A 24042-nucleotide genomic window follows, 5' to 3' on the forward strand; every position below is an offset into this window, starting at 1 on the left:
TAGAAAACAACAAAACTTTAATTAACACAACGCCCTGATTCCTCTCCCCAATTCCGTCTCTGAAACATCCCATACAAGGGATGTGACATCGTCATTCCTCTTCAGTTTCTACTGGAAACACAAGTTTGTAAGAACCTTAAATGCTGAAGCCAATATGGGTACATAAACACACCGAAAACAACAAGCTGATATTGACCAGTGAGAGAAAACAGTAGTGAAGTCCAGCAGTTTGGAAAGAAATTCCTGTTGTCTTTTTCAGTTATTTCTAAATAAATGGATATGAGTATGTATTACAAAGGTTCAGTCAAGCAAAACCATCCTTTTGAGAACTGATCCAGTCAAACTTCAACCTTATTTCAAAAGTCAAAAGATGATTTAACCCATGGGAATGCACATGCAATTACAATGATAAGCACAACAAATCCAAACATTGCTTATAGTGGTCTCTCTTTCAAAAATAAGCAAAAGTATTCCTAACAGTGTTTCAAATGTAAAACAATGAGAAATGCTCTTTGATATCATTTTGGCAGTTTAAGTCAAGTGAATGCTTCTGAAAATGTTTTGAAGTGTTTGCATTAGTTTGATAAATGATTGGGAAAATGATTCCTTGGCATATTTGATATTTTCAACTTAATGCAGTTCCTAAATGATAGCTAAATGAAACAGCACCTTACATAATATGACAGCCTTATATGACGACTGTCGACATGCTGACTTGAGTGTAAATTGTCAGACTGAATTCCACCATATTACAAAGCAAAGCAATTATAGCCACACATTTGTAATACAAGTAATACAAATTCCTAATTTAGTCAAAAAAAATGGAAATACAAAACATGTCATTACTGAGAAAAAAACAAAAACAAAACTTAAATTCTGACCTCCAGTACTACTAAAAGATATGACATTAGTGGTTCACAAAAAATATTGTTTAAGACAGTGTGGTCTGTTATGCAAAGTAAATGTATAAAACATTATTCTCTATGACGATAATGTACTCCAATAAGTTCTTTAAGCACTATTCATGCATTATTACTGATTATGGGCACTCAACACTGGTTTAGAAGCTGGTTATTATGAAACTTTGACTCATTGTTTTTCGCTTACATAACTGGCTTCTGATGCTCATAGCTGTAAAAACTGTTCATTGGGGCTCAACAGAGGCCTTTTTTTAAATACTCTCAAGATTTTAGCAAAAGGTTCAATATTCAACTTTGCTTTGGTCAAGACTCTAACTTCTGGAATGTTGTTAATTGACTATTTAGCATCTGTTCCCAACATCAGCACCAATGTATGATTGTTCATTAGATCTGCTACTCTTGGTACAATAAGATGCACAAAATGGAAAATATTTAATTCCTTCATTTTAGCTGGTGAATCACATTATGCTACTGGAATTTATTCAGTTTAATGTTTCCATGCGACTATCTTGCATTAATCTATGATCCTTTCATTCAGACGCAAACTTATAAAACTCTTATTCTATGGTGTAAATCAATCGGCATATCAAAAGCATGCGTTTTAGCACAGTATCGCATACTCGTGATGGCCCTTTAAAAGGTCATTACCTCAAACGAATTGTTTTTTTGTTTTTTTTGTCGTAGGAAACCCTGTCTTCAAACTCAAAGAAAGAAAGAACAGTCTTAAAAATATAAATAAATAAAAATGTAATAAGGTGTTTTAGCCTGCTGCCTGCTTTCACTCAAAGACACAAAGAAAATCTGCGTAACACATCTGTAATTACAAGACTACACTCCGGTACTGACTGCCAACGAACATTGTAATTTGCCAAATTAAAAGTCTTTAAATTGAAAGTAAGGATTGTAGATTTGAGAGGACACTTCCAAATACAGAAATTATTAATGAAGAAGAGATTAAACAAGAATTTTTAAACCCAGTTTTGTCATTTGTTTTGGAGCACTGCAGACACGTGAATCTGTAATTTTAGAATATAATCCATCCCCTTCTCTCTTTTTCTTCAGTCGATCGCCCCATGAAAGGAGAGCACAGTGACCACTGAACCAAGATCTCCCCCGTTATCCAAAGGTAACCTCCGCCGGTGATCTTGAACCTCTTGAAAGCTTCGAAACTTCACTGGATGGATTCCAATGGGTAAAACTATGTGTGTGTTGATATGACTGTCTGTGTATGAGTGTGTTTAAGTCTTAAATAAATTAGGTGCATCACTTATTAATAAATATCCTGCAGTTTCTCACTGTCCCATTCCAACGAGCTCAAGTTCAACTGTCAAACGAATCAAACTGGCAGAGAGGGTGGGCATTTCAGTGCATACCTGGCATAAAACTTGAGGGTGCGTGTTAACGTCAGTCGATACGGTTGCCGCAGATAGTAAAGCGGTCAATCTCCAGCAAGTCTTTTTTGGGTGCCCTGTGTTTAAGTTCAGTATCGTCCTGTATAAGGCTTTTATCTTCTGATTCATCTGGTGTAGTAAGGAACTGATCTGATTCGCTGGTGGGGAGCTGAGGGGCAGGGCATTCATCCCTTTGGGTGGGTTGAGTGGTGACTGAAGCAGACATGCCCTCCTCCGCTGGCTCACCTTCAGAGGGAGTGTGGACACAATTAGTCAGTCAGAACAAAACCTTTATAAGACTTTTTTAAACTATTTTCTCTGTTTTCAGGGTCTCTTGTGTGTTACCTGGTGGTTCTCGTGTGTGTTTGGTACGGTTTGCTCTGCTGGACACTCTGCTGGGAGCTGCAGAGGGGGGATTTTGAAACAGCTTCTCCTCCATATTTGCCTCTTTCACATACATACAGGATTTCCCCAACAGCACAATACTGTTCAGCACCTTCAGAGTGATCATACTGAATAAACGCACAGAAACACAAACTCAGTGGAACATTTGGATTATATACATTACTGTTCAAAATTTTGCCATCGATCAGAACAATTTTTGGAAATTTCTGATCAATTGTTCACCAAGGCTGCATTTGGTAACACTTTAGTTTAGGGTCCAATTCTTAGTATTAACAAGTTGATTATTAGCATGCATATTACTAGGATATTGGCTGTTTATTAGTACTTTTAAATCACATATTAATGCCTTATTCTGCATGTCAATATTCTACATCCCTTAATCCAACTTAAATCCTACCTAAACTTACCAACTATTAATAAGCAGTACTTAGCAGTTTATTAAGACATAAAAGACATAGTCAATAGTTAGTTTTTATTGAGAATTGGATCCTAAACTAAAGTGTGACCCTGCATTTATTTGATCAAAAATACATTAATATTGTGGTTAAACTTTATTTAAAGGGTTAGTTCACCCAAAAATGAAATTTCTGTCATTAAAGGTGCTCTAGGTGATGTCACGCGTTTTTAGGCCAAAACATTTTTTGTCACATACAGTCCCCTGAACACACTGTAAAAAAACGCGGTCTCTGTAGTCGCCACAAGCTCCGAAAACAGCAATAAAAACAAACTGGTCCAGCCTGGACCACGAAAATATAATAAACATGCTCCAGCCAATAACAGTCAATAATGATTTTAAATGCGCGTTCATGACTGTTTCAGGAAGCACGGAGGGGAGGGGAAGGAGGAGGAGGAGGGAGGGTCTAGCTAGCCTCCGTTTTGTTTGACAACACTTTGAACGTCAACAGAAAGTTACTCCACCCAGGATCGCTTAGAGCACCTTTAAGTACCCTTATGTCGTTCCAAACCCGTAAGACCTTTGCTTATCATCGGAACACAAATTAAGATATTTTTTGATGAAATCCGAGGGTATCTGATCCACACATGGGCAGCAACTGGACATTTTGGCACCCAGAAAGGTAGTTGAAAACATGATTAAATTAGTCAATGTGACTACAGTGGTTCAACCTTAATGTTTGTTTTTATGCACAAAAATTATTCTCGTCGCTTCATAACATTACAGGGAGTGCAGAATTATTAGACAAATGAGTATTTTGACCACATCATCCTCGTTATGCATGTTGTCTTACTCCAAGCTGTATAGGCTGGAAAGCCTACTACCAATTAAGCATATTAGGTGATGTGCATCTCTGTAATGAGAAGGGGTGTGGTCTAATGACATCAACACCCTATATCAGGTGTGCATAATTATTAGGCAACTTCCTTTCCTTTGGCAAAATGGGTCAAAAGAAGGACTTGACAGGCTCAGAAAAGTCAAAAATAGTGAGATATATTGCAGAGGGATGCAGCAGTCTTAAAATAGCCAAGCTTCTGAAGCGTGATCATCGAACAATCAAGCGTTTCATTCAAAATAGTCAACAGGGTCGCAAGAAGCGTGTGGAAAAACCAAGGCGCAAAATAACTGCCCGTGAACTGAGAAAAGTCAAGCGTGCAGCTGCCAAGATGCCACTTGCCACCAGTTTGGCCATATTTCAGAGCTGCAACATCACTGGAGTGCCCAAAAGCACAAGGTGTGCAATACTCAGAGACATGGCCAAGGTAAGAAAGGCAGAAAGTCGACCACCACTGAACAAGACACACAAGCTGAAACGTCAAGACTGGGCCAAGAAATATCTCAAGACTGATTTTTCTAAGGTTTTATGGACTGATGAAATGAGAGTGAGTCTTGATGGGCCAGATGGATGGGCCCGTGGCTGGATTGGTAAAGGGCAGAGAGCTCCAGTCCGACTCAGACGCCAGCAAGGTGGAGGTGGAGTACTGGTTTGGGCTGGTATCATCAAAGATGAGCTTGTGGGCCTTTTCGGGTTGAGGATGGAGTCAAGCTCAACTCCCAGTCCTACTGCCAGTTTCTGGAAGACACCTTCTTCAAGCAGTGGTACAGGAAGAAGTCTGTATCCTTCAAGAAAAACATGATTTTCATGCAGGACAATGCTCCATCACACGCGTCCAAGTACTCCACAGCGTGGCTGGCAAGAAAGGGTATAAAAGAAGAAAATCTAATGATATGGCCTCCTTGTTCACCTGATCTGAACCCCATTGAGAACCTGTGGTCCATCATCAAATGTGCGATTTACAAGGAGGGAAAACAGTACACCTCTCTGAACAGTGTCTGGGAGGCTGTGGTTGCTGCTGCACGCAATGTTGATGGTGAACAGATCAAAACACTGACAGAATCCATGGATGGCAGGCTTTTGAGTGTCCTTGCAAAGAAAGGTGGCTATATTGGTCACTGATTTGTTTTTGTTTGGTTTTTGAATGTCAGAAATGTATATTTGTGAATGTTGAGATGTTATATTGGTTTCACTGGTAAAAATAAATAATTGAAATGGGTATAAATTTGTTTTTTGTTAAGTTGCCTAATAATTATGCACAGTAATAGTCACCTGCACACACAGATATCCCCCCTAAAATAGCTAAAACTAAAAACTACTTCCAAAAATATTCAGCTTTGATATTAATGAGTTTTTTGTGTTCATTGAGAACATGGTTGTTGTTCAATAATAAAATTAATCCTCAAAAATACAACTTGCCTAATAATTCTGCACTCCCTGTAAGGTTGAACCACTGTAGTCACATTGACTATTTTAACCATGTTTTCAACTACCTTTCTGGACCTCAAAAGGTGCAATGACATAACTGCCTATGTGTGGATCAGATACCCTTGGATTTCATCAAAAATATCGTAATTTGTGTTCCGAAGATGAACGAAGGTCTTACGGGTTTGGAACGACATGAGGGTGAGTACTTAATGACAGAAATTTCATTTTTGGGTGAACTAACCCTTTAAAGTTGATCTTTTTACAGTGTAATTATATGTTTAAGTACTGAGTAATAATAATGTACTAGAGTTTTGTTTAGGGTTAGTTGCATGTGATTATGCATAATTTATAGTTATTACAACAGTAACAACATGTAACGTGTAACAAGGACACTGTAAAATAAAATGTTAACAAACATTTAGTTTAAAAGAACTGTTTTCTATTTTAATATATTATGTAATTTTATCCTTTAATGGAAAATCTGAATTTTCAGTAGCCATTACACCAGTCTCCAGTGTCACATTATACTTCAGAAATCATTCTAATATGCTGATTTGGTGCTCAAGAAACATTTCTTCTTCTTCTTCTTCTTATTATTATTATTATTATTACAGTTGGAAATGGTTGTGCTACTTAATGAAGCGTGGAAATAGTGTTTCCTTTGAGGAACAGAAAGTTTGAAGAACTATTTATTTGAAATAGAAATCTTTTGTAACACTATAAATGTCTTTAGTGTCATTTTTAATCTATTGAATGTATCCCTGCTGAATAAAAGTACATTAAAAACACATTAATCTCAAAGAAATAATAAATTAAAATGAATACATTTAGAAACTGTTAAAACAATATTACTTGCATCTATTTATTAAAATATAAATTTATTAAAACACTACTTTTGAACTGTTACAAATGATGTGAACTCATACCCCAGGTAGAAGAGCACGACACATACAATGGACAGAGAGCCCTGGATCTTCACAGAACTGGTCACCACCCGGATCAACTGTCAATCACATACTACATGAGTATAACTGTAATAACCATTACTACACATCACAGTACCTTCAAATGGCTTTAAAAGTATTGAAAAATACAAATTTGTAAGAAAATGCAGTGCAGTCTACAAGAGTCACTTTAAATGGGTTAAGTTTGTGTTAAAACAACACAACAAGGCAAGATCTAAGCAACAAAATGCAAATTTTAAATGAATGTAAATATTGTAAGGATTTATGTTCTTGCTTTTACATTGTACTGTGTGATAGATTTGGTATTGTGATTGTGATGAAATGAGGAGGTGGCAGGTTACCAGTAGAGCAAGAGGAAGAGGAATGAAGCCCATCCTCCTGGACACACTGTCACTGTAGTCTGTGTATGCCTGGAAAACACACATATATCAGTATCTGATTAATAAAGCTGGATGAAATGCTCTTCAATGTGATCAGAACCATGAACAGAAGAAGACAAGCCACTGAAAAAATGAAGTCATGCCTTTCAAGTAAAATAATCAATCATCTTCGATACATAATTCAACGTATTAACATACACTTAGCTAAATGTTTAGAAGATTTCAGTCTTGCTTAAACAGGGTCTCTTATATGATAAATGCACATGCACTTACATTTTTCTGTCTGCTGCTGACCAGATCAAAGGCCAAGCTTGCTCTGTATTCACTGTAGACCTGCACAAACACAAGCGTAATTATGACAAAAGTAATTATGACTTGTGATTCAGTAACTAAGTCAAATATTAAATCGGTAAACTAAAAAGATTCAGTAAAAGGTACATTAGAATCAACGCAAACATTAGATATGGTAAACGGAAGCTCAAACAAGCTTGCTTGACGTTCAAGAACCAATGAGGTTCATTCTCGTGTGTTACACAGCACATTTGAGCTTCTGCAAGAACCAATGAGGTTTGTTCTCACGCATCAAGCAAGTACGGTTTAGCTTCTGTTTATGTTCGCTGATCAATGTTTATATGTGAATAAAAGCCTAAATTCTAAATCTAAGCAATAAATCAGAATTGAGCACTAAGGCTTGCTGTGTGAATGTTTGAATGATCCACTACTGACATTGCTAAATATTTTTATAATGGTGCATGCAAATGAAAATGAATAAATATCATTCTTCCTTGTGTGTTCATTTAATGAAATATTGTCAGTGTGTGTGTGGTTTTGGTTAGGTGGGTTCAGTTTCATTTCATTTATTACTTAGCTTGGAAACATGCCCTTAATTTTGTACTTTATTTTTTAGTTACATTAAACATTTGAATGTACATACTGTTTTTTAATTAAAAAAAAAAAAAAATGTTTTTAAAGAAGACTCTCACCAAGGCTGAATTTATTTGATTAAAAAAAAAAAAAAAAAGATAAAGTCACTGCGCTCAACCATTTTCCTTGGGTGCGTCGATCAGTGGACATTGCAATACTTTCAAATGTAGAATGAAAGATTCGCACTCGCTTGTGTCTTCTTAATGGGTTATTAGTTTTTATTATGCAACAAAGCACATATGGATCAAGATCAAATGTTAAATGTTAAATGAATAAATGTTTCGGCAATCAGCCTTCTTCAGTGAAAGAATTTAATTGATTAAAAATACAATAAAAATGGTAATATTATAAAAAGTACAATTTAAAATAACTGTTTTCTATTTTTGTAAGATTTAAAATGTTATTTATTTCTATGACAACACAGCTGAATTTTCATTCTAATATGCTGATCTGGTGCATTTCTCATTATCAAAAATGTTGAAAACAGTTGTGCTGCTCAGTATTTTTGTGAAAATTGTGATACATTTTTGATTAGAAAGAACAGCATTTATATAAAATAGAAATCTTTTGTAAGATTGTAAATGTCACTTTTGATCAATTTTTTTAATTTTCACTTGCTGAATAAAAGTATTATTGCTTCTCAGAAAATACTTATTGACACCAAACTTTTGAATGGAAGTGTAATTTGTAACAATTACAGTTTGGCTGAAATGCTGGTTCTGATAAAAAAAAAAAAAAAAAAAAAATTTGAGCCATTTAATAAAAAATACATAAACATTAAGATTTATATGGTAAAACTGTTGGAAATTATCCCCTTTTTTGGGGTGGTGGTGGTGGTGGGGGTGGGGGTGGGGGGGTAGTGTCCACCTATAGGAAAAATACTGTACAGGAGAGAAAGAAAAGTGTGCATGTGTGTACTGTGACACTAATCTTCCTGCCTAAACTAAGCAGATCTGTCTCTAATCCCTGCCAGTAACCACACTCCTCTTTCTGTCATTACATATCGCTCTAACCCCCATCCACAGTGTATTTTGCCTGCTTAACCCCTATTTTCCTCATCTGTTCAATATATTTTCCTCTTTCAGGCACTTGTTTAGGGACAGTTTAGTTTGTAGTGTCACTGATCTTTCATTTGATGAGTAACAATAGCAGCCCACTTATGGCTCTGTGTGTGCTGATAGATTTGGGTCAGTGGATCTGTCAGGGTTACCCAAGACACTGAGAGCGGTGCTGATTTTCAATCACACCCCCAAAGGAAACCTGTATCTCTTTGTAAAGGCTTCCTCTTGACTCAGATAGAGGTTTTTGTTTTTTTAGACAAGAAAGAACAGTCTAGAATCTGTGCATGGGAGAGCCCTTTTATTGAATTAGGTCATGTCATAGTTCTCATGTTCTGTTTTTCTTAAGTTTATTCTAGTTAAAAGTTAAATGTATCCGTGTATTGTCATTCAGTGGCATTAGGTCACACTAGAAAAACCTTCTCTTTACTCTGAGCCCTACCGTTTCAAGTTACTATAGTTCATTTTTAGGTGATCCAATGAAGGGAAGGTGAATACTTCAACATGTTAAAATTAAGCTAAATACATATTGCAAAATAATTAAGAAATAACATTATTTAGTCATACTATTCAACTGGTAGTCATGTTAGCACCTATTAAAAAAAAAATCAAAACTGTAGTTTGTTCGTTTCGTGTGTGCAGGGCGCCAGACAAATGGGTGTCTACGTAGGTCCGAAAACTTTTGAAATGCATGAGGCTTGAGGCTGAGCTCTAATTGGCTTGTTTTACATTGTCCAGACCCTCCCACTTTTGATTTTAGCGAATCAATATTGATGCAGTTTAACTTGAGGCAATCATTGGGTCCAAGCACAAATGCTTGTGTAGATGATATAGTTGTACAATGGACTTTTTAAATAAAATGTGTCTTTAAGTGTCTCTTTATGGATGTATTATTACATGTACTATATTAAAATAATAATAATACAGAGTCTCTTCTTCAATTGGACATACATTCAGTCATGTCCGGTAACTTGACAAGTATGTCAATATCATTAAAATTAAAATTGAGATAAAAAAAAAAAAATAATGGTCTATAAGTATTTTGAAGATCAGTCTTTGCAAACTTATTATATTAGGATTTATTAAACTTCATGAAATTTGCATTTTTTTCCAAGTCAATTTACTGAACAATTTTCACAGTCTTTAAACTGAGATCTTAAAGGATTTGTGGTCCTGTGGCTCTCTAGTGGACAACATTAGTATGGCCTTCATCTCTGAATCGCATTGACATAAATGGCTGATATTTTTTTTTGAATGATTACAATTTTTTAAATGATTACTTTATTACTGATAATAGAGGGTATGCATGTGACGTTACTGACGGTCGTTATGACTGCGGTTACGCCCAATAAGTGGCAAAAGACTGAGTGGCAGCATTGGTTTTCAGCGTGAATGCTGCGAAAAACACACAACACACATCCAACACAGCAAAGAGCTTTGCGATTGACTGTACAAACAACTTTGACACAAAATCTGAGGTATACATTTAAAAACTACCGAAAGCTACAGAAAAAAAGAAGCAAATAGATCAGTGCAATTCACAGAAACAACTGAACTCCAGACAGAGAAACATACATAACCCTATATATTGTATTGTTATATATTGTGTTGACAACTCATTAATTAAATATTTACCATCTCATATTCTGCATAATTTGGTGTTTTTAAATAAACACTGACAAAATCTATACAAGTTTTAGGGCTGGACGATATGATGATATATTCAACATTGATATAAGTGATCACTCCAATTTAGACCTACTTATATTGTAGTTATATAAGGCTTTCATTGACTTTCATGTATTTCCCCGGCGTCGAAATCAGTCCCATATAAATGTATGGAAACACGATTCCTGGCTGCATATCAATATCCATGAATTAGGTTTCTTTGATATGTTATAAGGAACACTTTCGAGCCCAAGGTTTAGAGTAATCATTTGTTTTACTCGTGTTTTTGCAGTTTCCCCTATTAAATCCAGTCATGCAGCAGGTTCTTTTGCCACTCAGTCCAGCTGAGGGAGCATGTTCCGGCGGGAAAGTGACGTCGATGCATACCCTCTATACACCCACATTAAACTCAAGTTCACTGATCCGAGGTACCTTATTTCATGCTTTAACAGTAGAATTTTCAACTTCCATTTTTAGCTAAGCAGCAATAATACATTATTATATTACTTCTTAAATGGTTATTTAACAATTATCTTCAGTCCTGCATTAACAGTGTTATTCAGTTTGTTTACTTTGCATCCCCCCAAATTTTTTTAGTACCAGCCGCCACTGATTATTTTTTATATATTATTTATTTGTATTTAATATTACACAATCACATCATTATTATTATACTTGAATATTAATGATACTACAGTATGATATGATTATATATTTATTATTTTGGTAAAAATATTAAAAATATATATTACACTAATGCCAACTTAACCTTTTAATCTTTTGCAAAGATAACAAGCACATCATCATATTTGATTGATATATGTTTTTATATTTATATGTGTATTTGTATTTGTAATGTATATAACAGGGGTGTCCAATCCTGCTCCTGGAGGGCCACTGTCCTGCAATTTTTAGTTCCAACCCCAATTAAACACACCTGAACCAGCTAATCAAGGTCTTACTGGGCATAGAAATATCCAGGCAGGTGTGTTGAGGCAAGTTGGAGCTACACTCTGCAGGACAGTGGCCCTCCAGGACTGAGTTTGGACAACCCTGGATTATAACATATAATATATTTTATGGAATATATTTTTTGATTACCGTTTACAGAATAATTTGGCGCTGTCAGTATTTTGAGGCTAGTAAACAGTGCAACAATAATTTGAACTCACATCTGCTGTGATGTCATTAAACTTGGTGATGAAGGCATGTTTGACAACGTCCACTGCAATCTCCGAGGCGATTACCATACAAACATCAGGAAACAACACCCATAGGTGATCTATGAGCAATGATCAATGATTAATACACACATTAATGTTGTTTATGCACAAACTCTGAGATGAGTCAGTTGTTAACTGGATACCTGGATTCCAGGAGAACTGCTCCATGTTTCTGAGACAGACGATTAGTAAGAGTGTGTAGTTTGTAAATCTTTCTTTAATGTCTGTAAAGAGAAAGACAGAAAGGAACACTGAGACAATTCATCAGTGACAGTTTGAGAAGACATCTTTTCATTTAGTACATTTACATGGACTTACCACTATTGGACATCTGGAAGAGGTTGTTTTTCTCAAACTTCTTGAATACACTTCCTTTGATCTCAACAAACTACACAAAGGAAAACACATACATTAATATAAACTCTACAAAAGGTGTGAAAATATGTGCTGCTGTATAATGTAATATACAGAGACCAAGATGTAGAGACTAAAGTTATCTGTAGTGTATTTAATAAAAAAAACAAACATGCATTGTAAATGGCATGCTCGCTGTGCATGTACTCACATTATTAGACATCATGATGGTGAGCAGTGACTTGTTATGCGAATTGAAAGCCACGTTCAGTGTGGTGGCCTGAACCATAATCAGAATGGCATGTAGAACTGCATTATTAATTAAGGAAAGTTACAACTTATGACGAATTGCAATATGCCAACTATGACACAAAATTTGATTTAAATTAAATGATAAAAAATTAATAAATACAACTGAGCAGTTTCAGTGTAGTTAAATATATTTCGAAAAGAACTTGAAACTGTAGTTATATTTACTAGCTTTTTAGTTCTGTATTTTTGTATGAATTTTTACTATTAATTAATTTATATGATTACACTATATATTAAAGGTGCCCTAGAACCAGTTTTTACAAGATGTAATATAAGTCTAAGGTGTCCCCTGAATGTGTCTGTGAAGTTTCAGCTCAAAATACCTCATAGATTTTTTTTTATTCATTTTTTTAACTGCCTATTTTGGGGCATCATTAACTATGCACCGATTCAGCTCGCGGCCCCTTTAAATCGCGCGCTCCCTGCCCCCCCGAGCTCTCGACTATAATACAGTGCATTTACAAAGTTCACACAGCTAATATAAACCTCAAATGGATCTTTACAAGATGTTCGTCATGCATACTGCATGCATGCATCGGATCATGTGAGTAAAGTATTTATTTGGATGTTTACATTTGATTCTGAATGAGTTTGATGGTGCTTCGTGGCTAAAGCTAATATTACACACTGTTGGAGAGATTTATAAAGAATGAAGTTGTGTTTATGAATTATACAGACTGCAAGTGTTTAAAAATGAAAATAGCGACGGCTCTCTTGTCTCCGTGAATACAGTAAGAAATGATGGTAACTTTAACCACATTTAACAGTACATTAGCAACATGCTAACAAAACATTTAGAAAGACAATTTACAAATATCACTAAAAATATCATGATATCATGAATCATGTCAGTTATTATCGCTCCATCTGCCATTTTTCGCTATTGTTCTTGCTTGCTTACCTAGTCTGATGATTCAGCTGTGCACAGATCCAGACGTTAATACTGGCTGTCCTTGTCTAATGCCTTGAACATGGGCTGGCATATGCAAATATTGGTGGCGTACATATTAATGATCCCGACTGTTACGTAACAGTCGGTGTTATGTTGAGATTTGCCTGTTCTTTGGAGGTCTTTTAAACAAATGAGATTTACATAAGAAGGAGGAAACAATGGTGTTTGAGACTCACTGTATGTCATTTCCATGTCAACTATGCCAAGGTAAATTAAATTTTTGATTCTAGGGCACCTTTAAATAGTAGAAAAATATAAAAATAAGTTGTTGTTATTATTATAATCAGTATTAATTATTTAAATTCTTAGTTTGAATATTTAATTATTTAAATCTATAATATAAAATATAAATATAAAATTATCAATATAAATATCAATATAAAATTATCCTTACTTATATCCAAATATGACTATGCAAAACAAACAAAACTGGTGGGAAGGATACAGACGTAGAGAACAGCCATGAAGAAATGTGGGATGACTCCTATATGAGCTCTCTTTCTCTCTTTTGGTTCAGTGGCAGTCCAGTACAAGGCATCCAAAATATCCTGACCGAAAGATGAAAACAAGCGATCTGCCACCTAGAGGAGAAACACAGAGTGTGTCCATTCACCTACTGTTAAGATAATAGACATATAATAAACAAATGTGAGTGTTGTGACACTGTACCTCCAGCATGTTGTAGATGATGTAGAGTTTTATGACAGACTGACCCCGGATCAGGTGGTACATCATGGAATAATCCACATAATGCATCATGAAATAACACAGAACCATGATAAAACCCTTCAGAACATCACACACCTGAGCGGGCTGCAAAATACGAGATCCACTGCACACACACACACACACACACACACAAAAGACAAAACATTTTCTGGTTAAATTGGTTGCATAGAAATCTGGAATTATGAAATGGAGGAGTAGCTGATTAGTTTTTCTGTTGGTAAGATCTTCTACACACAGCCACTGGGTTAGTGATCATGAGTCACACTCTCAGTGGTTCATGCATCATGCTAAAGATTTCACAACACATGACTTGTGGAAGATCAGCAGTGTAAATGTACCCAAACAAATCAAATAAAGCTGTTATAAAACATTTATTAACATTATTCTATAACATAGAATTAAAATATTTAGCATTTTTTACTAAATAAGTTCATTTATTAATTTTCACTTTAAACTGTGCTAATGTAACCATAATCTAAATACTTGCAAAGACTAAATGTAAATATTAGCTCTAAAAAAACAATTCTATTATGAGTTTTACTAAATGATCCGACACATCATTAAAGGGATTGTTCACCCAAATATGAAAATTCTGTCATCATAGAAGTTTAAAAAATGTCTTTCTTCTGCTGAACACAAAAGACGATATTTTGAAGACTGTCAGTAACCAAGCAGTTTGGACTTCCATAGTATTTTTCCCCCCATACTATGGAGGTCAGTGGGGCCCATCAACTGTTTGGTTACCCAATTTCTTCAAAATATCTTCTTTGGTGTTGAGCTGAAGAAAGAAATTCATACAAGTTTGGAACAACTTGAGGGTGAATAAATGATGACAATTTTCATTTTTGGGTGAACTATCCCTTTAAATATGAAACTTGTCACAATTCATGATCAATTGTTTCAGTATGACTCATAATTATTTATATAAATATGCTTAAATCATAAAATGTAATTAGAAAGACTAATGGTAGGAAACAGGAATCCACTGTTGTGGATTACTGACAAGAACAATGTAGCAAGTTTTACTTTCACAGGCTCAAGAATCATATTTAAGTTACTATTTGCTACAAATGTAAATGGCACCTGCAATGGCACATAGAGCAGCTATTTGCACATCAATAACTGGCAAAACTACAAATTTGAATATGGCAAAGTACCTGGCAGGTACAGCGTGTGCTTTGGTACTTTTGTGTAAATGACATGAGCTCTTAAAAAATGCAAATACTACGTTAATATTACACCATTATAATAGTATATAGACTGTAGTTCAAAAGTTTGGGGTCAGTAAGAGATTTTTGTTTACTTTTTAAGAAATTAATACTTTTATTCAGCCAGGACACTTTAAACTGATAACATTAAAGGAATTAAAACTGTTGCAAAAAAAATCTGTTCTTTTGAACTTTCTATTGTCATGGTTTCCACAAAAATATAAATCAACACAACATTGATAATAATAAGAAATGTTTCTTGAGCACCAAATCAGCAAGATTTCTGAAGGATCACGTGGCACTGAAGACTGGAGTAATGGCTGCTGAAAATACAGCTTTGCCATCACAGAAATACATTACATTTTAAAATACATTAAAAGAGAAAATTATTTTAAATTGTAAAAATATTTCACAGTACTTACTGTATTTATGATCAAATAAATGCATCACTGGCGAGCATAAGAGTCATAAAAAAAAAAATCCCCAAAACCTCAAACCTTTGAACAGCAATGCATGTTGATATACTATTAAAAAAGTTTGTTACAGGACATAATGCACATTATTAGTATTTACAACTATTTACATGTACTGTAAATAGAATCTGCATTCCTTTACACATAATTGGTTTCTGCCAAATATATTTTAAAATTAATTATTATTAATTTTAAAATGAGAAATGATCTTGTAATACATGCACTGAATGCAACTTACTAAATTTCCATTATCAGATGCATTTTACAATCCTAATAATGACATATTGCATTAATATATTTCATTAATCATTTGTTTCTCCTTTATCAGAGCTTTACTTGTTTACTGCGACCACACTGCCATCTTGTGACTGATCATGCAAGTACACCCTAAACCCTGAAAGAACAACATGGTAATTCTGGGAATGATCCCAGATGATTTTAGTCCAGAGTGAAATCAAAGCACAACAGTGCAAAATTAGACAGCTATGGCAACAGAAGCCTGTGTGAGAAAGAGAGTGTGTGTATGAATGTGTATTCCAACACAGCCGCTGCAATCATACCAGCACGGGTGTGTGCTTAAAGCAGCTGCAGTCATTTTTTCTGCATACCTGCTCTTTTTGCAGTAGGGGCATATACTAGTTCTGCAGGCAGAAGAATATACAGTAAACAGCAGCTACACCCATATTCACAATCATTTTGGGTTTAATTGTGTGTAGGTGTGTGTGTGTAATAACACTGTGAAAGAAAGAAGTGGACAGCTCAGATGTTTTAACCTGTTGGTTTATCAGAATTGTATTAAAGTCATACTTTTGGGAACATTCCTTTATGCATACCCTAAGTACAGTGTGCGTGTATTACCCGAGGCCACAGCAGGGCAGTGTCAGCAGTCTGATCAGGGCCAGCAGCACTCTGAGGGGCAGCAAAGTGAACACGTACAGAAACACATCCAGACACAGGAAAAACCCGAAGATCATCAGCTATAAAGAAAGAGAGAGATAAATCAGTCATAGTCCAAGATGTGATATAACTTACTTTAAAGGCTAAGTCTGTCAAACTCCAAAATAACAAAAATGCACCAAAAAGTTTCATAAAAGTAGTAGATAAAACTTGCGCACTATATTCCAGGTCTTGTTGTAGCTATTTGATAGCTCTGTGTAAAGAACAGACTTTTTAAATTTAAATCATTATTTACAGAAAATCTTGTTCCCATCCAATCAAACATTCAGCATTTAGATGCATCATGTCATGTTTGACAAGTGTATCACATGACTGATCCGTTCCTTCAATATTAAAAATGTCTTGAATATTGTTAAAAAATATTTCTTTTTATAATTTACACACTAAAAATGTTAAAATGTATACTTTATTAGATACATTTTAACAATATTAATGTAGAAACTATAAAAAAGCTTATTTTTATAATAAAAATGTTTATGAATATTTTTAATGTAATTAAGCCATATATTGATTTCCACTAAAAATGTAAATGTAAACACTGTGAAGCTATCAAAATATTACTCTGCTTATTAAGAACCCTGAAACAACAACAACCAATGGAGTGAGTTTGGGATACATCCATTTTTCCAGTGAGTGGAGTGTCTAGAAAATATTCTAAAATTAGTAATATAATATCAATATATCATTATTGATGTAATTTCTGTTTGGTGGCAGACAAATAAACCAATGTACTATACTGTACTGAATAGATGAGTGCATTAATTACTTCATTATGTATGGATTTGTGTATGGATGTAATTTTGTGCAGTTGTGTTTGGTACCTTCTCCAGTTCTTTTGGAATCCGCAGGCAGGTGTAGACCCTCTCTCTCCGCTCAGTGTATTTGGCCTCATTGTGTTCCAGAAAATATCCTCTAGTCAACTCAGCACTAATAAACCTCACCAGAGAGAGATCTGCACACAGACATACAAATAAACACACACATGAATGTGTAGTCACAGCATCCAGCACAATGAAACCATTTTACTCATTATTTAGCACTATACTGCAGTAAACACAGAGAAGTGCAAAGGATGGAAGCTCAAAACGTTCCTGTGAATGTGAAAGGAGGATGAATAAACAAGTGCACCAGCATAAACATCCCTCCTCTCTCAAATATGTATCATTACAAAAAAGGTCCACCTGTGAAAATGCTGTCATGAAAAATTATTGTAGATTTTAGAATTTAGTTTTCCAATAGAAGATTTTACATAATGTTAGATAATTTACTATTTAAAACGAATTAGTAAATTATCATGTAGTCATCATGTATTTTATATTTTGCACTATTTTTAAAACTTTGTCTGTTGAAAAAATTATTTAAAACTATTTATTTAGTACTGTTCGTATTGTAACAGCAAAGTAATTCAGTGTTTTTAATGACAATTGTCTTCAGCCATCTGTAACAATGCTGAAAGGTCAAAAAAAACAAAAAAAAAACAAGAAGTTGGATGGAAAAGAAAAAAAAAATCACTCAGCCCTTCGAGTATTATGCAGAGCATATGTTTTTGTGCATGATTCTTTATTTTACATTTTTTAAAACTCTTAAAGGTGCCCTAGAACTTTTTTTCAAAAGATGTAATATAAGTCTAAGGTGTCCCCTGAATGTGTCTGTGAAGTTTCAGCTCAAAATACCCCATAGATTTTTTTAAATTCATTTTTTTAACTGCCTATTTTGGGGCATCATTATAAATGAGCCGATTCAGGGTGTGTGGCCCCAAGAGCTCGCGCTTGCCTTAAACAACATAAAAAAAGTTCAAACAGCTAATATAACCTTCAAAATGGATCTTTACAAAGTGTTCATCATGCAGCATGTCTAATCGCATCAGTACAGTGTTTATTTTGATGTTTACATTTGATTCTGAATGAGTTTGAGGCTATGCTCCGTGGCTAACGGCTAATGCTACACTGTTGGAGAGATTTATAAAGAATGAAGTTGTGTTTATGAATTATACAGACTGCAAGTGTTTAAAAATGAAAATGCGACGGCTCTTGTCTCCGTGAATACAGTAATAAATGATGATAACTTTAACCACATTTAACAGTACATTAGCAACATGCTAACGAAACATTTATAAAGACAATTTACAAATATCACTAAAAATATCATGATATCATGAATCATGTCAGTTATTATTGCTCCATCTGTCATTTTTCGCTATTGTCCTTGCTTGCTTACCTAGTCTGATGATTCAGCTGTGCACATCCAGACGTGTAATCCCTTTCATAATGTTGGGAACATGGGCTGGCATATGCAAATATTGGGGCCGTACACCCCGACTGTTACGTAACAGTGTTATGTTGAGATTCGCCTGTTCTTCGGAAGTCTTTTAAACAAATGAGATTTATATAAGAAGGAGGAAACAATGGAGTTTGAGACTCACTGTATGTCATTTCCATGTACTGAACTCTTGTTATTCAACTATGCCAAGATAAATTCAATTTTTGAATCTAGGGCACCTTTAAACTTTGTTAAAGTTTAAAATTAGAATTTAGATCAGACTTTCCATACGTGGACACTACAGCTCCACGATTAAATTGTTAAAAGATCGTGATCTCGATTCAAATACCCATGCTATCTTATACCGAAATGACTATGATTTGTCTATGTTTATTAAACCTTTGACAAGTTCGATCACACTACGTTTGAGCTGCCGCTGACCCAGAGAGAGCAGTTGTCATGAGTAGGTGTATTTTTAAAAAATACAGAATGCAGCAATTTACATTTTGTCAGAATGTTTAGTAAATTACACATTATTTTGTTTAGTTGTCTATTCTGAATAATGGGAGAATCATGATCTAATGGACACTGTGGTCATTGCACAGACTTAAATAGAACATTTAAGCAATCTTCTCACAAAGCTACAATAAGCAAATTTTCTTTGCATTATGTTATCATATCACAGCAGTAAAGGTTTTGTGATTTGATTTGGAACATTGTTGACACAGTTGTGGTGTGATGATGGTTCTCTGTTAACACACGCTTGATCTACAGCAGAGCAGATCAGTGACATAAACGTTCTATTGAAGTGGAACAGAAAGTCCTGGACTGTTATTAGTGCATTTTTATGTTGACCTAAGGCCAAACGTGTTGTGATAAGGGCAAGACAGTGTCCTGAGTTGAAAAACACACATTGCAAATGCATTCTGTGGCCAACACACACAGTACTTTCTATTTTTAACAGTAATGGAGAAGGATAAACTTGAGGATGAACACAGTGAATGGAAAAACAAACAGAGTGGAGAGAAAGAGCGAGAGAGAGCCAGAGAGATAACAGCTTCTCCTCGGTGTGTAAATGTCTTATAACTAAGTTACATGATAAAATGAGTAAATGTATCATCCAATGAACACCTGTCATCCATTTTGCTATCTGAGCTCATGACACAACCTCTAAAAGCTTTTGACAATAAGACCTCAGCAAAAGAAAAGCACAGAAAAGAAGCCTTCGGTTTCATATATTCCATCCATTTAAAAGGTTGATGCGTTTGTTTGGATGAACATTGGTTTCCTGCGTTCTGTACCAAATCAGGGATTCACAAACTTTTGCAGCAAAATATTTACTTGAAGTTAAATTAATTTTAGTAATTTAAAGGTGCTCTAAGCGATGTCACGCGTTTTATGGGCCAAAACATTTTTTGTCACATACAGCAAACATCTCCTCACTATCCGCTAGCTGCCTGTCCCCTGAACACACTGTAAAAAAACATGGTCTCTGTAGTCGCCACAAGCTCCGAAAACGGCAATAAAAACAAACTGGTGCAGCCTGGACCACGAAACATAATAAACATGCTCCAGCCAATAACCGACAAGAATGATTTTAAATGCACGTTCATGACTGTTTCAGGAAGCATGGAGGGGAGGGGGAGGAGGAGGGAGGGTCTAGCTAGCCTCTGTTTTGTTTGACAAAACTTCGAACGTCAACAGAAAGTTACTCCACCCAGGATCGCTTAGAGCACCTTTAACAATACATTCACAAGTTCGGTTTCTGTCTGATGTTGGTTACATGACATCCAGATAAACAAATAAAATATTTTTAGTGTTTTATTTTGATATTTTTTATTTTTAAAATTATTTTAATTCACATTTTTATTATTTAAATTTAATAATTAATTATTAGCATTTCATCAACTCGCAAACAGTGTTGCTCTGTTCTCTTGGTTCTTTTGGTCTGGTCCAAAAAAAGAAAATAATACATTTAGTCCTGGTTCGCTTAGCGTTTACACTGTCATTTTTAAGACTGAACCTAAAGATACAATAAATAAGTAAATGAATAAAAAAAAAAAAAAAAAAAATCCAAAACAACGATGTGTGCTGAGCTAAATGCGCTTGCTGTATGTGCATACGTATGATAGCATTTTTGACTAGCTGAGAACTGCTGAAGAGTTTATAAACTGTGTAAAGGAGTCAAAACAGTAGCAGGAATTCCTCCGTTGCACACAAACGAAGATCTGCTGCAAGGAGATGATGCTTCCGACGCCTGCACTGAACTGTGATGGGCAACATCACGACTATGACACGAAAAAACAGGTATGCTTCAGCATTCTGTCCTTTTTAGGGTCGCATCTTGTGACACGTCCTGTTTTTTTTGGTTCGTGTTGCGTTCATATTTCTGTCGAACCACACCATAGTTCATTTGGAAGCGGACCAAGACCCACCTTTGACTCGGCCTGCTTATTTGGTGCGCACCAGGGTTCAGATGACAGCATTCACACTTAATCAAAGGAACTGCACTAACAGAACAATCACACCAGAGTTCGTTTTAATCAAACTAAACCTGCCAAGGGTGAACACACCCTAAATGTCTTGTCTGAAGGAAAGCCTCTGCGATTCTAGAAGAATTATCCTTGATCAAGTAACCTCATATAATCAAACACCCACACTAAAATGCCAGCATTATTCATAACTATATAAAGACTGTTTTATTTTATGAACATAAAGTAATTCATTTCCTTAAAAATTTTCATGAATTTTCCAGGCAGGGAAGTTAGTTTGGACCCACTTTGTATTATGTATATACTACTAGGTAGTAACATTTAAATTAATCATTTGATACAATGCACTTATTGTGATAAATACATGTTTTTACATTGCACTTATTTTTAAAAATACCTGCATGTAAATACATTTGTAATTAAATTCTGTATTTACATTTATTACACTTTTGACCCTCCCTTACACCTTAAAAGGTTAGTTCACCCAAAAATGAAAATTCTATCATTAAGTACTCACTCTCATTTCATTCCAAACCCGTAAGGCCTTCCTTCATCTTTGGAACATAAATTAAGATATTTTTGGGCCTTGAAAGTGATAATTGCTTTCTATGTGGGATCAGAAAGCTCTCAGATTTCATCAAAAATATTCTAATTTGTGTTCTGAAGATGAATGAAGGTCTTACAGGTTTGGAATGACATGAAGTTGAGTAATTAATGACAGAATTTTTGGGTGAACTAACCCTTTAACCCACTTTTAAACCACCTTTAAACCTACCATACCACCCAACCTGTCCCTAAAATCCACCTCAAAAGCAGCGAAAGTGTTCTGAAATGAACATTGAACATTGTACCTAACAATTTTTTTTTACATAAATACTTAAAGACACCTAATAAAAAGTGGGAATTTTAAATTTCCTGCAGGAACCCTGCTTTATGATAACCTCAATTAATAATCTATTAACATATCAGTGATTCATGTACATTCATGTAATATAAAAAATATCAAAGTTATATGGTATATGGTATTTCTGATGGTGCATGTTACCACTAATTATTGGATTGCATGGGCCTAATGTTGATCATAAGAGTTACTGTTCCTAAGCAACCTCGTGTAAACAGATCTATAACAACACACCAGCTTTATTCTCAACACCAACATCGGGTCTTTATTTACATCTTCACACCTGATCAGCTGTCTTGATCCTCGTGCTTCTAAGTTAGTCTCATTATGCAAGCGGCTGAAGGTGTCACATGAGCCACACTGGTATGTTCGGCATCTTAAATAAACTGATAGATGCCGAACTATCTTGTTAAAGGTAAATAAACTCTAGTAACCGATGATGCTTCAGACAGTATTGATGCGTGTGGCTCTTCAAAAACTGCCTGACGTTACCAGTGAGCTTCTTACCTAGACAGTATTTTGGCGCGTTGTAACGTTTAAATCTAACATCACTTATCTAGATCTTCGTGACGTGTTTATGATGCCGATACATGCTGTCTATGTAGACAGTTCACTAGGTTAAAAACAATGTGTGTTTAGCGCACAGAGCCGCTGTCTGTCACACTTACCTGACACATTGCTCTTTCTCTCTTTACATTTCGCCTTCCTCTCGTAAAACCCCAGAGTTTCTGTAACGTCTGACGCAGCGGCTTGTTTCTCCGTCTTTTTAACGCCGCTGAAAAGTCGTTTCTCCTTCTCCTTATCCTCATTTTCAGTCTCGTTTTCGTCCCCAAGCCCCGCCGCTACTGAGTCCGCCATCTTCACCGCAGACACAACATTCAGGCGTCACGGCATACGTCACCTCACATGACTACAATTCCCACAATGCAGCTGAAAAATTTCATACACAGACAAGCAAACCCTCTAAACGAGCGGTTCTCAACCTTTTTGCCTCCACTGTCCACAACTATATTCGGAGGCCCCCCTCCCACCCACAAAAACTCACAATTTCTACTTAATAAAATATTTTAGAGCTTGGCACACCTGGAAAAGGCTTATCTTATATCTTGATTTTTAGTTGTTTTAACTTATTTTAATGCTTATTTTGTCTTATTTAAAATCATTTTAAGTCATGTTGAGGCTTCCTTGTGGGCGTCCGCCCCCCTGTTGAGAACCACTCGTCTTCTTCTAAACCATATTTTAATGATTTTATTCTTCTTATATCAGTTATGACAGTTCTTAGCTCTAAGTCTACAATTTGGATTAGTATGTGTTCAGAGGTTCAATTCCATATGACTCGGATTATGTGAAAAAACAAAAAATGAACAGAATGCTTGTGCACGCTCTTCCCTTTCCTTTGAGCTCAGCTGAACAAAATAGCAAGAGCAGAAAAGAAACTGCTCAGTGTCAGGATATAATATAATATAATATAATATAATATAATATAATATAATATAATATAATATAATAATGTGACCCTGGACCACAAAACCAGTCATAAAAATGAAATTGAAATTGAGCTTTATACATCTTCTGAAAGCAGAATAAATACACTTTCTATTGATATATGATCTGTTAGGATAGGACAATATTTGGCCAAGATACTATTTGAAAATCTGGAATCTGAGGGTGCAAAAAAATCAAAATATTGAGAAAATCGCCTTTTAAGTTTTCCAAATAAAGTCTTTAGCCATGCATATCCACTCACAAAAATA

General features: G+C 35.2%; 1 protein-coding gene across 2 annotated transcripts; it reads right to left on the reverse strand.

The window, feature by feature from the left end:
* Positions 1-23231, reverse strand: tapt1b (transmembrane anterior posterior transformation 1b). Of its 2 annotated transcripts, XM_048197654.1 has the most exons (15): positions 22957-23231; positions 17458-17588; positions 16538-16656; positions 16288-16320; positions 13939-14101; positions 13715-13850; positions 12217-12314; positions 11970-12039; positions 11795-11875; positions 11601-11710; positions 7052-7111; positions 6740-6808; positions 6360-6436; positions 2657-2823; positions 1-2557 (listed from the first exon to the last, which is right to left on the reverse strand). In XM_048197654.1, the coding sequence occupies exons 1-15, from the start codon at positions 23144-23146 to the stop codon at positions 2325-2327; spliced, it is 1737 nt and encodes a 578-aa protein (XP_048053611.1). In that variant the 5' UTR covers positions 23147-23231; the 3' UTR covers positions 1-2324. The 2 variants fall into 2 exon arrangements, with proteins under 2 accessions (XP_048053611.1, XP_048053612.1); XM_048197655.1 differs by lacking the exon at positions 16288-16320 and having other exon boundaries at positions 22957-23229.
* Positions 23232-24042: the final 811 nt, after the last annotated feature.

The sequence above is a fragment of the Megalobrama amblycephala genome, linkage group LG7 (genome assembly GCF_018812025.1).
Source record: "Megalobrama amblycephala isolate DHTTF-2021 linkage group LG7, ASM1881202v1, whole genome shotgun sequence".
Lineage (NCBI taxonomy): Eukaryota > Metazoa > Chordata > Actinopteri > Cypriniformes > Xenocyprididae > Megalobrama > Megalobrama amblycephala.

Excerpts from the sequence above, each read along its gene's own strand:
- tapt1b (XM_048197654.1), bottom strand. The coding sequence starts at position 23,146 with ATGGCGGACTCAGTAGCGGCGGGGCTTGGGGACGAAAACGAGACTGAA. Across the intron at positions 16,321-16,537 it reads CTGCCCTGCTGTGGCCTCGG|AACTAGTATATGCCCCTACT; the intron begins GTAATACACGCA and ends TTCTGCCTGCAG. Across the intron at positions 13,851-13,938 it reads TCATCTACAACATGCTGGAG|GTGGCAGATCGCTTGTTTTC; the intron begins GTACAGTGTCAC and ends TTTCTCCTCTAG.